The sequence below is a fragment of the Corvus kubaryi genome, unplaced genomic scaffold (assembly GCF_017639235.1).
Source record: "Corvus kubaryi isolate FWS band 111438036 unplaced genomic scaffold, C.kubaryi_AGA036_p1.0 split2-37374, whole genome shotgun sequence".
NCBI lineage: Eukaryota > Metazoa > Chordata > Aves > Passeriformes > Corvidae > Corvus > Corvus kubaryi.
Genome location: NW_024582082.1, coordinates 4422006 through 4437172, shown reverse-complemented (window position 1 = coordinate 4437172; position 15167 = coordinate 4422006). Strand labels below are relative to the sequence as shown.

The following is a 15167-nucleotide window of genomic DNA, read 5'->3' as shown; positions in this document are numbered from 1 at the left end:
TTTCTAAGTGAGAAGGGCAGGACATCACAGAGAGCACAGAAGCACCCTGATGCACTGAAGTTGAGAACGGCGGGGGGATAATGTCAGCAGGGTGGGATGTAGGCACAGCATAATGGACTCCTGCTGCTAGATTAAAGCCTGGGCAAAGATGAGCCCTTCTAACAAAAACAAACGCAGGCAAAGCCAAGATATTTGCAATACTTTCAAAGCAAGAGGGGTTTATCTTGTAACAACATCCTTCTCTGTTCTCTTGGCTTCCACTGTACCAGAATTACAGGGGCTGACGCTGTGCATTTCAGCAGTGGCTGTTGCTCAGTGAGCTCCAGTTGCCCACTGCGTCCTCCATGGTAACACCATGGACTCAGGCTCTGTGTCCTTCAGCTGTGTCAAAATACATTGTGTCCCACTGTGTAAACATGTTGGCCTGCTTTTAAATGAATCATAGCATTAATCATTACTAAAACTCAGATCAAAGGGATTTTACTGCCCGGCATTCTCATTTTCCTTGGCAGGGGGCAATCCCTGCAGGAAGGAGGGCCAGCCCGGGCACCACAGGCAATGGTCCCCTGTGTATCAAAAGCCCTTGGATTCTGGTCTGGTAAAAGCAGTGCTTGAATAAGACAAAAAATGGAGCTGAATTTGGTTCATTAGGTATCAAGCCAAAGAGAGCATTTGTGTTTCTGCTGCCTTGTGCTGTTTTCTTTCACTTCATTTATTACTACGTGAGTCCAGTCTCCAGCCACTGGTGCTGCTGGGCACAGAATGGGGAAATAACCACGGGGCAGTCACTGAAGGAAGGGCAACTACACAGGCACAAAGCTCTCGGAGGAAAGTCAGAACTAGAATGTATGTAATGCAAACAGCAAAGGCTAGGAATAGACAGTGTTATGTTATAAAAGTATTTGCAATAGAGACTGAAGTTTTGCAATCTATCCAATGACATTACTGATAACAAAATTTCTCATTTAATCTAAAGCTGCTATTTTATGTCTTGTCCTAATTAGTATTCTTGCTCTTTTTTATGCTTCTAGTGCAAGATGGAGTTTCATGCATGTACTTCTGGCAAAACCATCACAGCTCGATGTGAAGGTCCCTGTCCCTGCCTTCCAGGACCTGAAAGTTTAAAACACAAGATAGAGAAGACTGGTAAGTTGAGCTGTTAATGAAATCTTGGCAGATTAATTGGCTTCTACTATGTTCTTAGAAAAATGTAAGAAAGACTTTTCTTAACTGGTATATTTTCTGTGTAAGGCTTTCTGAGAAAGAGGTAAGGTACAACTAATCATTTTCTAAGCAGGTGGTGCTTTCAAACACATTAATTGCTGCAAAACTAACTCCTATTTGAGAGAGTCTCATAGGAAAACTAAATTCTGTCTAGTGATCCTCAATTTTAAGTGCAAATATTTCAAATGGAAATATTGAAGAATTGTAAAAGAAGGTAGAAATGAAAAAATACTACTTGATGGTTCATTATTTTGTGAGTTAAAAAAATCAGTAGACTGTGTGTTAACTAAAAAGTGGTTTAAAGTCACACGTGTATTACATGGGATCTGAATTATCATTTTAATTTTTATTGTTATTAATGTTACCATTAGAAGTCAAATATATGTTAAATAGACATATGTATCTGTGTTCATGTATAGATCTGTTTCAATAACAAAGTCATTGCAAATGATGCTGTATCAAACTGAAGGTTGGAGTCTCAGCACAAATGGCCTTTTTCCCTGCCAGCTCTCTGGTGAGTTCTCTCTATAGGTCTGAAAGCCTGGTGAACTAATTCACTCCCCCAGGTCTTTTCCAAGGAAGCAAGCATAAACTGTCTCAGAGTGACCTCATCCAAAGGGAATTAGTTCTATCAGAAGAGACTGACTAAAAGCAGAACTCCAGCAGCAGAAGGGGAAATGTCACAGCCAGGTTCTGTCTAAGAGTTTCCTCCCTGCTATGAGGAAAGCCCTTTGGAAGGAAGAAGTTTGTTTCCTGTGGCTGTGTTTTCCTGGTATGAGTGCAGATGTTTGGTGAGCTGGCACAGTGAGCATGAGCCTGGGTTTAGGCCTGGTTTTGAGTCTGGTGGTGTCCTCTCTCTCAGGAGTGCTGAAAGTTTTAACTCACTGGCTGCTGCTGGGCTCCTGCCTGTATTGGGAGCTCACAAAGGCAAAGTGGTGACTTAGGCAGGGTTTGCTCTGTCAGGTTAAGCAGTGAAATGTGTTTGTTTGTCTTGCGCATCACATGGAGTATAACAAACAGGAAGCTTTAACACTGGTCTGTTGGACCCCAAATATATGTGAACCTCTCTTCACTCTTTCTCCTTCCCACTGTGGACATGTTCTACCAGTAGCAGGCACAGAAACAGGGAAGAAATGTTTAAATAACATTTCTTCTTCAGATTAGTTCAGGCCCTGTCCCCTCAGCTGAAAACACTGATGATCCTGCTGGTGGTTCTCCCTGCACACATTGTATACTCTAGCACAGCACCAGTGCTCACATTAGGCCTCCATGTACTTTCTAGAACAAGTGTTACTCCAGCCTATTTTTTGAAAATTCAGGTTTCATATAATTTTTTGAAAATTGCAAACATTTTTCTGCTCAGCTCTCAAACTTTGAGCAAGTGTTGTAGATGGCAATGTTCTGAAGTTGATATATAACTGTAGTATCGCTTTGTGTGGCTTGAATCTTTTGGTTACAGAATGCCCACTGATAAATTGCCTTATTCATATTTTCTATTTCTTTTAGCCCTTATCAGGCTACAAGAAATATTTCTTTTTCTCTGCCCTTTCTATTTCTTTGCCCTTATCAGAAAGAGTATCAGATTAATAAATCTTCAGTGACATTTCAAGCTTACAATTTCATTCACACAAGAGAAAAAAGATTCTAATAACCCTTATCTTGATAAATGCAATTTGACAGGGTATATGTATTCTGAAACCCAGGCTTTTGTTTTGCTTGACTCAAAACTTTAACTCCAGCCAACAAAGCATTTATTTAATGAATTGGGTGATCTGCAGAGCAACTTTCCTGAAGGCTTTTTTAAGTGGCCAAACTTGAACTAGCAATGCTCCTGCTATGACAAGGTGTCAAGGATATTACTATTATTATTATTATTATTATTATTATTATTATTATTATGTGCTGAAATGTCCACAGAAGGATTTGGAATTGAAAATCCAATAATCAATAGCAAAGGTGCTTTATAACTTGCTTTTCTACTGGATCTCTGAATGTGCCAGTAACATTCCAGTTAAAGACTTCTTTTATCTTCCTCAGTCTTCTTTCTTCAGGTATTGTCTCTTCAATTGACCCACTGAGTGTAATGGAGTCTCAAACTGAATATTTTAGAGTTTGTCAGTCTTCTAACAAAGTGCTCCCAGGAGTTTCCATGAGAAAACATGAGTAAATTCTACATACCAGCATAAATTTTAAGCAGGTGCAATTTAGTAGTATCTGAAGAGGGATTTGGAATTGTGTGTGTCTGCCCTTTGCAGCCTGGGGCCCAGCCAGCTTTCCTTAGTGTATGAGAAAATGATGAATTCTAGTTGCTAACCACAAAAAAATTTCCATAGTGCACTGCTGCCTTTTGTAAGATTCCTTTTTTTGCTGAACAAGTAGTGTCAGCTGGCTTTGGAGAAATAAGCCCTGACCAGCCCCTTAAGATGACATGGCAGTGCTGGGTTCACGGCTGGATTCAATGATCTGAAAGTTTCAACCTAAATGATCTGATGATCCTGTGGGTGAGATGGGTAAGTCCATTCCTTGGCAGAGCACGGGCGACTCCCAAACCCTGGTCATGACAGCAGTTCGTTGATCTCCTCTTCATCAGATCCCCAGATCTCTGATTTGGGAGCTTCTGACTAGAATGTTAGTTATGTGGTATCTTAGTGTTTTCTCTAGGGTTCACACAAAATTATTTTATTTCCTCATATGCTTCAACCATATCATTAATATTGCTGAATTAGCTGAAAAATCAGTAGTTTGATTTCTCACATAAAAATTCACTTGAAAAAACTGTGCAGACCTTTGGGACTCATTTTGGCTCCTTATTTAGTTGCCAGGTTTGTGAAGTGTAACGTTAAGTAGAAGATGATAGAGAGATAAACCTCATGCCTTATACAGACATGCCAGTGGAAATATACTAAGGAGAATAACAGTGCAAATGCTTCCAGCAAAATGGAAATGCAGCTCTTCGAGCTCACACTTCAACGTTGTTATGCCTATTATACAACAAGGTTAAACATTACGTGGTTGTGAACTTCCAGTTTGAAGACAGTTTGCATTAATCTTTACATATGCATTCAATCATATTCAAATATTATTCCATGATAAATTACTTTCCAAAATTAAAATTTTAAAGGAACATTTAATTTCCAAAGTACTGTAATTCTAAATGTCATGACCTTTTTTTATATGCTTGTGAATAAAATTGGCAGCAGCATCAAAGAAAAGCAATCTATGTGCTCAGAGGTAACAATGGACTGCAGTGTCTGAGTCCTGTTCCTTCCTCCTCCCTGAGCTCTTTCAAAAACATCCCAGCTTTCAGGATGAAAATGAAGATGAATAATCATGTTAAAAATTGGAATTCCTTTCACAGTGCTAACTGCTACTATGGAGACATTAATAACATAGCACGAATGCAAGCAAAAGAAAACCACACCGGAATTATTACCTTTAATGGCAAATAACAACAATAAAATCTTTCTACCATAAGGTTAAATCTTTGAAGAGATGGCAGGATCATGTTCTTCATTATCTTAAATGGAATTTTGAATCAGAGTCTGAGAGGTAGAACACAGGTCTCTGTGAAGGTACTAATGGAAGATTTTGGAAAAGAAGACAAGCCCTAATGCTTTTACTCTTTGCTGTTTTAGGCCCATTTAGATTCCTTTGATTTATCAAAACACTTGATGTGCTTCATAATTCACAGCAGTATCCCAGCTTTACAGTATGCTTCCATGATAGCTGCTGATTTTCAGCTCGGCTACCCAGAGACAGAGGTTCAGCTGTAAACTGCCCTGAGGTTAGCTGCCCTTCCAGAGTGTGCATGCCCTTTGATTTAATACTATAAAATGAATAAGGCTATAATTTCAACAGAAGAAAAGGACTAGAAAGTGTCTCTAAGTGACAAAAATTATTTAAGGAACAGAATCTTGTCTGCTGATGGTTTTCAGGTACCTCTTTGCAATAGCAAGTAGAGTCCTCATCAAGTATAACTTATTTTTAGACCAAATGAAGCTTCCAAAAAACCCACCATAAATAACTTCGGATGAGAGACAAATGGTTTCAGTTCTTCAGAACCTCCTGGCAAAGGGAGAGAATCTTGCCTTGAATCCCCTGTTCATTCTATCAAAACGCCAACATGGTGCAATGACTGGGGTGTCTCTCGTGGTGGCAATAATGTGGTTCTGTCAACTTCCCCTGTTGCTCTGTGACTCCTGTTTGGTCTGTGTTAGTGGTGTAGGTGCTCAGGAAGGATGGTAAATGTTTAACAACATGTCAAGGGCTCTTTCTGACTGTACCCTTTCTGTGCTTTCTAAGTTAAGTGCTGTTATTCCCAACACACCAGGCTTCATTTGTTGCCATCAGGGTTGCAGAACCACTGGAGCATGAATGGATGCAGTAATTCAAAGCAGGTTTATCCCTGTCTGTGCATTATGTGCTTTTGAACTTGCAGAAATGCCCAAGGCAACTTCTAAGGAAATCCTGTTATCTTCGTAAAGGGACTGTAAGGTCAATAGGCAAAAGCAAATATATTCAAATATGCCAAGTGTTGTTTAGATTTATAAGGAGAATCAAGGGAACATTTTTAAGTTACAATAATAGGTCTTGGCAAGCTTGATCAAGAATCTACATTGTTTAGGGTATGAATTGTAGCATTTAACTACCAGCCCCTATTGGTTGTGATGGATGAGAAGGTCTAATGTTCCTTTCCTGTATAAAATGAGCACTCAGTGCATGAAGTTCATTAAAAGAAATCACTGTCTTGTTTCCCAAATGAGTTGTATCACTTCTTGTGTCTGAATGACTGACAACTAAAAGAATTTAAAGTCTTGAAATCCACTTTCAGCAAATATTTCAGCATCAAATTGCTATTCACAGGTTTTCGTAACTGCAGAGTACATAATTTTAAATTTTATGAAGTATGAGTCATGGACATGGTTGATTTGAAATTGGTGCAGATTTGTCAGGAAATGTTTGCTTTCGTGGCTTTAGTTTTGAAAAAAAGCTCTTTCTGACACTGAATTTCCAGGCAGATTTTTAAATTATTTACTTGAGTCTCAAACTCTGGGAATGATAAAACAAAAGCATTCCAAAATTAAGGTCACCCAAGGTTTCAAAGCTTTAGTATGTCTCATGAAAACTAGGTGGGTTCCTCTGGACTTCATCAGTAAATAGTAGGTTTATTAGCTCTAAACCATGTAGGATCTGATATTTTTGCTACAAAATTTTCTGTGTGAGTACTGCAGTTCAGTTTTTTAATTTGTTACGTGATTAAATGAACGTACCCAAGTAAATCTGAGTTATGTGGTTTCTGTAAATAATAATTACTATTATCAATACAATTATTTTGCCTGCAAGCTTTCACACCAGCAGATCAGTCTTTATTCCTTTCCCCAAAGCATGAAAGATTAACTTTTTTCACTTCTGCAAGATACTGTTTGTGAGTAGTGAAGTGACTGCACCCAATTAATATTTGATTAAAAGAAAGTCAGGAGGCAGGCAAGAACAGATATTTCTGCTCTCCATGGATGGCTGTTGGTGTCACCCACTCCTCTTGGAAGCAAAAGCCGATAGCTCCAAGACTGAGGCAGCAAAATCAAGCTCTTGCCATAGTCAGAAGAAAAGTGATGGTGGCTGGGGGGTGTTTTGTTTGCTGCTTCACCTCACATGAATCTTCTTTTTCTGCATTGGACAAAAGCAAGAGCTGATGGGAGAAAGGCCAGTTGTAGAATTCATGTAGTGTTTTTCCTGTTCCCAAATACAACTGACTTGGACTGTATAATTAGACAACACATAATGTGAATTGTAAACTTTGTAATTGAATAAACAAGTCTAAATGTCTCTGGCACCAGTATATGAGGACTATATTTTAGGATGTAGGTGCAAACAGCCATAATGGTATGATTTAAGAGCTCGAAGCTCTGCAAAGAAGGAATACAGAGAGATTTCAAACGTCGTATCTAAAACCACTTTTCAGCTTGAGCAAATACTATTGAATTTTTCACCACCATTCAATATGCCCATACTGAGGTTCTGAATTATGTCTACAAAGTATTTATACAATGGAAATGAAATGCATATTTGCTTTATTTTCCATTATAATTGTGTTGTAAAGGAAAATCAGCCCAAAAAACTTGGTTAGGCCTGAGAGTAAATTCAGATTTGGATCTGTGATACCTCAGTGCTTTTTTTACCAAAGAGTAGGAATTAAAATATTTTTTGTTCTTTCAACAATTATGCACAGAAAGCACTCAGGTGCCTATGTGGAGCCTGCTTTGACATGCACCTGAAAAGGAGACAGAATTGTCCCCTGTAGAAATGTTGTGTTTTGATCTGACTCCAAGGTTTTGGAACTCGGCACAGAAGCATTGATTACAGCAGGCCCCAGACAGATAACAAGTTAGGGACGATACCATCCATTGACTATCTGTCACTTTTTTGGCATGATCTTCTATGGATTTGATCAAATTACAACAGGCTCCAAAATACAGCAGACAACATCTGCTTTAGAGGCAGCAGTCACAGAAAGGAGGAGCAGGCACTCAGAGCGTCTTGTTCACTTTGCTGCTTTCAGGTGCTTGCTGAAAGGACACTGACTATAGTGGGAGCATTCCTGCCAGCAGGATTTGCCCTTTTGGTAAATGCATGTCTTTAACAAGCTAACATAGCAAGAGAATAACGTTGAGCCAAAATTTCTGACATGATTTCCGAGGTCGAACCAGGACATGAGATACAATTCCTCATCATCACTAAATAAAGACTAATCCCAGAAGGCAGCGGGAGACAGGAACTGCATAAAAATAACTGTGTTGTGGTGTAATTATATTTAAAACAGTAGGATATTCTTTTCAATCTTTTTCAAATCTTTTGAAAGAGAACTTTTAAGGCTGTGTTAACTCCCTGACAGCTCTCTGTGGCTGAGTCGAGTCCTTATGTTTTCTCAAGCATTTATAGCTGTATGTTTGCCCAGGCTTAGCAGTAAATACAGGTTTCCCCCCCTTCCCCAGGAGTGGTCACCTGCTAGAATAGAAATAATATTTTAAAAATTCATTTGTTGGGTCTCATCCATGTAACCAGTAGCTGTGGATTGCTCAGTTCCACATTAAATTCAGTACAGAATCCAAATCTAAATGGGTTGCTGATCCCAAGGGCAGTGTAGACATCGCCTGGATCCCTGACCCTGCAGACAACTTCACACCTGGACACACAAAGGACACAGGATCCCAACGGATTCTGGGATGCAGAAACCCACAAAAACAATAAGAGGACACTGAGACAGCTCAATGGTCATTGGTTTCATAAACAGTATTAAACAAAATGTTAAAATGGCTATTGATTTTTTTTTTTGGCATAAATAAAAGGTTAGAAAATGACAGACACAGTAAGCACTTCGTGTCAGCAAGTAACAATCATTTTCAGACAAGAAGTAATTTGATTTTGGATTGCCGACAGAAAACTATTGAAGTGGCACACTGTGTTAATAGAAACACCATCTAGTAACAGCAGGTGTTTGTGTGCTGATAATGATAATTAGAGCACTAAAATTTCTCTCATCATAAACAAAGTCAAATAAATAAGACTGGTTCCATATAGTTTTTTCTCATGGATACTGATTTCTGCATTTTTGGGAATATTTCCCTAACATTTATTCCAAGAAAATGTTTGTGAAATCTTTGGAAACCTGACAGTGAAATAAATTATAGTGCATATCACTGTGGTGTTAAGCTAAAACTTCCCAGTGTGAGGGGAAAAAAAAAGCCCAAACCTTTTCAGTAAAGTACAGGAACAAATAAGACTTTATATGTTTCAAATGCATCTTTTTCCAGTTTCTTGGTTGTTTGGGTTTTTTTCTTTGATATCTTAAGGACTAAATTCCATCTTTAGTTACTCCAGTATAAATCTGGAATAGTTCCATCAAAAACGTTGAGCCAGTTGCTTTTGGTTGAGATATTCTCAGTCTATAGAGGTATAAATGAGTATAGCCTAGAGATTAATTGATCATTCCAAGAGAGGTTGTAACTTTTTATGCAGCATTGTGGCAAATTAGTTCTTGGTTTTTTCAATTTCTAATTCCTTATTAGTGCAGAAGAAAGGAGATGGTATTTGTGATATCACCACCTCATTCCAAATATATATCCTTGCATATTTTGTAGCTTCCACTGACCCAACAGGGACCTTTCTACATTAATTTTCCTCTGAAGAATTGCATTTTTTTGTAATTCAGTTTAATGGGCTGCATGTAAATCAAAAAAATAATGTTATCTGTTTTCTCTAAAGCAGCTGTCTTAGATGTGGACTAGAATGAGAATCTTTACTAAATTACTGAAATCTGAATTATTTGGCTCAAGTCCATCTCTGTCAAACAGGAGTCCAACATCCACACAAAAACACTAAAATATCCTGCAACACAATAAATAAATAAATATTAGAAAGCTTCTGGGCAACCACCGTAGGTCTTTATGCCCCAAATATTGAAATATCCATGTTTTAACATTTAGTAATTTTTTCAGACAGAGGGTCAAACTCTGAAGACTGGGTTGGTCACTCAAAATTGTGGTTTAACCATCCCTGCAGGTGTCCTGATGCAACCTCTCCGCAGCAGTCCTTGGGATTAGCTTGGACAGTCAAACCTCAAATTTGGAGCTGAATTATAAATCCTTAGATCCTACACACGCAGTCAGACAAGCCTTTATAATATTTCTAATTAATAGTAACATACAGAGTGGCTAAGCTTTTGTCTAAGCAATCTGTTTACTCTGTGATGATTTTAGTCTTAACTACATTTCTTTAAAATGAAATATTCCAATTTCATTAATGATTGTTTAGAAGGCAATTGCTTATGGGGAAACAGTTTCCTTTTCCTTTATGAGAACACACTTTATACAATGGTATCACTCTGTGCTTGGATTTAATAATTTGTAGTCTTGGCTTCATCTTATTTGTCTGAAGGTGATTTTACTATCATCGTGTCCTATTTTGCAGTTTGTTTACAAAGATAGTTGAGGTACAGGTGTTATCGGGCAGAGAGAACGGGCAAAAATTGTCCAAATTGTAAGTATGGTCTATAGCAGCGAGTACTTGTTTATCAGGCAATCTCTGTCAGCAGGAAAAATGAAAACTGGGTAAAATAAAACCATGTCACTGTCATTTCAGACAGCAAGTTGCATGTTACAAATGCCTTATTGATCATTCACAATTGAAATTCATGTTTAAGCTCTCAGTTCTTGAAAAGATTGCAAATGTTCATGGAGACTTTAAGATGCAAAAGAAAATGCAGAAGGGATACCATCTTTTGAAAAATCCTGGGCATTTTGTTTGAGACCACCAAAATTCGGCTTCATTTGGGACTGTGAAGTGATAACAAAATACACATATCTCAGTCTTTATCATGATTTTCCAGACAGTTGTGGTACATGGTTGTTTATCTCTGTAACAAAAATAACTCACTGCGAAAAAGCAATGCCCATGTATTTCTCAAGCATGTTGCATCTTCTGTTAATGTTATACAATAACATTCAGGTGTGGCTAAAAAAATAGTTATATAAAAAAAGGTGCCTCATTCTGTTTTGTTGTTCTCATGAAGGGATTAATTAGCTCCGGCCTGAGCTATGTTTAGTTGAAATGAAACCCAGGAAAACACCAGAAACTATTTTGTCTCCAGAAGTTCCAGTGCCAAGGTACCAGCGCATAGCACATTTCCTGGTAAGAGCTGATGAAAAATACTAAAGTCACAGGGAAGGTTTACAGACCCTGAGTTTTCCAGGCATGAAACCCAGTGTTTGTTTCTAGCTGATCCCATCCAGAAAAGGCAGGATCCTGCAGTTTCAAAGTGCAGTGAGATTGGCCTGTGAAATAAAAAAGCCTTCCCTCATTTGCAGTCCTTTCCTCTGAGCCTGATGGGTGGAGAGGCATTGGAAGAAGTATCTCATATATGAAGCACCTTATCTCTAAATTAGATTATTGGTGGGCAGTGGAGACTTAAGTTGGAGGGAAATTGCCAAAGGCACAAAACTAACCAGTCTTACGAACTAGATATCCTGCTTCCCTTTCATTTCAAATATTGACATTAGCATTCTGGACATTATAAATAAAAAATCTTTTATAGAAATCTTGATGTTGTATATTGTACATTAGAGATTGTTACATGAAGCTTATATATTAATCACTTTCCTCAATTTAGTAAAATCCCATAAGCAAATAAGAAGTTCTGAACAACAACTATATATATATATATGTATGTGCAGATCAGAATTTTTAAAGCACAGGTGGCTTTTACCAGAAAATATAACTTTTAAGTGTTTTGATTTTTTTTTTTAATTGTATGAGAAGTATGCTATATAGTGTATAGAGTAAGTGCATTTGAGAATGCTCTTACCCGAAGGCAATAAATGATTAAAATAGATTTTTCAATAAACAATCAAGTGGAAGGAATTGTTATTTGTTCAGTTTACATTATGTCACGAAGTTGAGTTGTTTGCAAAAAACACAGGACAGTATTTCACTTTTCTTTTAAAAAAGTTCCTTTTTGTATTTTCAATTGGATGTCCTTGAGAGCCGGAACAGTAGAAATGGGAAGAAGTTCATTAGCACAAAGTGCATAATTATACACTTGGGGTCTAATAATATTAACATCTTCTTTAATCTAAGTCCTCTTTGGTTAGAAGTGTCTAACGGAGGAAAGGCCTTAATGTGGTAGCTGGTCACAGAATAACTGTGAGCAACTATGATCTGTGAAAAAGACTTACATAAACCTCAGGGATGTCAGGAGAGGCATCTCCAGAAATATTGGCAATACTTTACAGGGCATTGGTAAGACTTTGTCTGGGTTGGGGTTTTTTTTGTATATTCTGATCAGCACTGCTCTATCATAGAGAATTCCAAGATGAAATAGGAGACTGAGTGAGTTTTTCACTGCTTTAGTCTAGAGCTGAACCATTCCTGTCACAGACTTCTTTGTGCTTGGTACAAAAACCAAGTAAAAAGTCCTATCTCCTAAAAGTTAACTCTACAGCACACTACTGAAAAGATGTGTCACAGCTACTTTGGAGAAGCTAAAGGGAGAAAGAAGCCTGGTATAGGTATTTAAATGATAGTATAAATACAGCTTTAAGGCAATTCTTTCAGTATCTATTAAGTGAAAAAAAAATATTTTTGCACATAATATTTTAGAATTACTTTTTTTTTATTCATATAGTTTAGGGTGTAAAATGAATGAGGAATTTGAGGAAAGGGGAAAGACATCTGCTACTTGTAAGGCATTTTGGAAAATGAGAGCTCATGGCAGCACTTCACCCTGCCGAGGTTCTTCTGTTTCAAAGGCAACTTTGCAAATGTCTATCCACTCCTACCCAGGTTGATTTTCTCTCTCTTTTCCTCACTCTTTTTTAAGACATGTCTGTTAAACATCACTGGTTTCTATTTTTTCCTTACCATCCCTAACATAGTAAAGGTGATTGAGGAGTTTCTGTTCATGGGCTGCTGTAATTTCCATATGGTTCTGCAAGGCTGTACAAAGGTGATGTGTTACTGCTGAGTCTTGGGACACGAGGCATTTGGCTACATTCTTGTGACAAAGAATTCATAAAACAGAATTTATGCGGTGCTTTATGGAACCAGCTGATTAACTGCAGCCCTCAATAAAGGAAAGATGCTGTGTGCAATTGAAGTACAGGTATAAAAAAGCTACAATAAAGAAGATGCAAGTGAAAACAATATATTAAGTTTCTGAGAAGCAGATTCATTGGCAGGTCTTTGCATTTCAAAGGAAATTCATGACCTCCTGATATGTGGTGGTGTTATTTCATGTTGTACGACAGCACTGTTAAGAGCAAGGGTTTGGAAATAAAGTCCTCCTGACCTTGGGAAACTGAATTACATTAATGCAGTTTATGTTTTAAGCAAGCCTGGACTTGTGTGTCACACTCCAAGAATTAGTGAAGCCCACAAAGTTGCTCCTGCGTTTAACTTACTATACAAAGCGATTATTTTCTTATTTTATGGCAAAATGCTACCAGGTTCCAAACACGTTTCTGTTTGCTTGGGCATAATTTTTATCAGCATATGTCACAAGAGGTGCTTACATTTGTAAATACCTACACCTTAAGTTTGTAAATAATTCCCAATAATATTGCAATTGTTATTGAAGTTCCAATTTCTGTAATTGGAAATTTTGCAGATATGCATAGGTTTGAGGTTCTCTGTGGTAGATCACTGTGTATATAAAAGTATTGTAAGGACAACTCTTTTACTAATGCTAAAGACAGAGCTTCTCTAGCAACTATGATAGTGAAAAATACTGTGGTTTATTTCTCCTTGTGCTTCAAATACCTGAATATGGATTAAATGTGTTACATTTCAGACTGGTGGAATCCCTAAAATAAGTGTTGCGTGAATGTAGACTGAAATGCAGTTTTTTTCAAGTAGGTAGTCGGGGGGAATTCAGAAGCTTATTTCACTGGTATGGCGAAGGACTGAAAGTAGCAAGAAAGGTTTTAATCATGAAATAATGGAATTAGAGTTGGTGGTGCAAACTGTGAATATTTTATCATGTCCTTGCCCAACATCTGTCCTAAAGGAGAGTTAACAGATTGGATTCAATCTTTCTTAAAAAGCAGCCATAAATGTTACATACTATTATATTGCAGCTTAATATTCTCAATGACAGCAAGACAAATTTCAGTTTGCTCAGTGTTAGAGCATTATCCTTGGCAACATTCTGACCAGTGTATTTTCTTGCCCTAATTCAGATGCAAGAGAATACCAGTCTCCAAGCTCTTCACAGGCTTTGAGTAATTGCCATTTGTTGTTGTCCTTCACCTCTCTGCTCTTCTGAAAACAGATTGTATTCCACAGCAGGGTTTCATTGATGAGAGGTAAAGTAAACCCTCCTCTAGCAGTTGGATGCTTTGACTTACTAAACTCACTGCTCCTTGAAAGAGAAATTGGTTTCTCTTGAGAACATGTGAACAATAAAAAAAGTATAAAACTGTAAATGAGTTTGTATAAGGGCACATAAAATCCAAATTCCTGGCTGTAGGCATTTTCAGAAGACTGATTCACTGATTACTAGTGTGGCCATTGTGTTTGTTTAAGGCGTTTTTGAAGTCCAAAGGCTCTTGAAAAGTGTTTATTTCCCTGAGGAGACAAATGCAGGATTCTGTAGTGCAAGTCAAGTATGCCAGCCTTTAACAAGATTATGAGAGCCTTTTCCATGGGTCTGCAGTGTGAAAAACATCCTTAGCTGTAGGTCACAATGAATAAGAGGAGAAGAAAGTAGCCAGAAGAGATCCAGCCAGCTGGCTGGTTTTATGGGTAGGTTGTTAGACTGGCTGTAAAGGACTGGTTTCAAGTTTAGACTGGTTCCTGCAAAGCAGCTGGATGCACATGTTCTACTGGAAATATTCCTCTTAATGCTCTGGGGCAAAGCAGTTACAGTATTTTATATTTTTAAGAAATTTGTTTTAATAGAACAGAATGCCCTGGGCTTCTGCAAACGACTTATCTTCCTCCTTCAGAATATTCAGATACAAAGCTAAACTCAACCCACTTTATTTCACAGATGACTGTTTAGGTCCATATCCCAGGCTCTGTATCAAGGCTGAGGAGTGGCGTTGGTGCCACAGTGGTAAGTGCTCTGTAAGTGCCTATACAGAGAGATAAGGCTTGAGGATACTCACCGGCTAATTCAGGATAATAAATTAAATAAAAGTGAGATGTAATTTATGTTGTTAATAAGTCTCTTCTCCTGTTAGTAATATGCAAATCTATGCAAAATTATTTGTTTTGCATAAAGAAGTTGAATTGGAAAGATGCCGTGCGGCCTAGCTACAGAAAGTCCTTAACAAATTGCATAATCTTAATATCAGTAAACACAGTCTAGGTGTTTGGGTATGTTCTTAGTTCAGTTCCTCTTGCAATTGTTAAATACTAACCATCATTCTTGTTGTGGGCATTTTTAC

The 15167-nt window shown here is 37.8% G+C and overlaps 1 protein-coding gene across 2 annotated transcripts in view; it reads left to right on the top strand.

The window, feature by feature from the left end:
- The window catches only part of SPOCK1 (SPARC (osteonectin), cwcv and kazal like domains proteoglycan 1), a 284117-nt gene that overhangs the window by 224629 nt on the left and 44321 nt on the right, over nucleotides 1-15167 (top strand). For both annotated transcript variants that reach the window (XM_042014523.1, XM_042014522.1), the window contains one exon: nucleotides 1032-1146. In XM_042014523.1, coding sequence (XP_041870457.1) covers nucleotides 1032-1146 — 115 coding nt within the window. The remainder of the gene's footprint in view (nucleotides 1-1031; nucleotides 1147-15167) is intronic.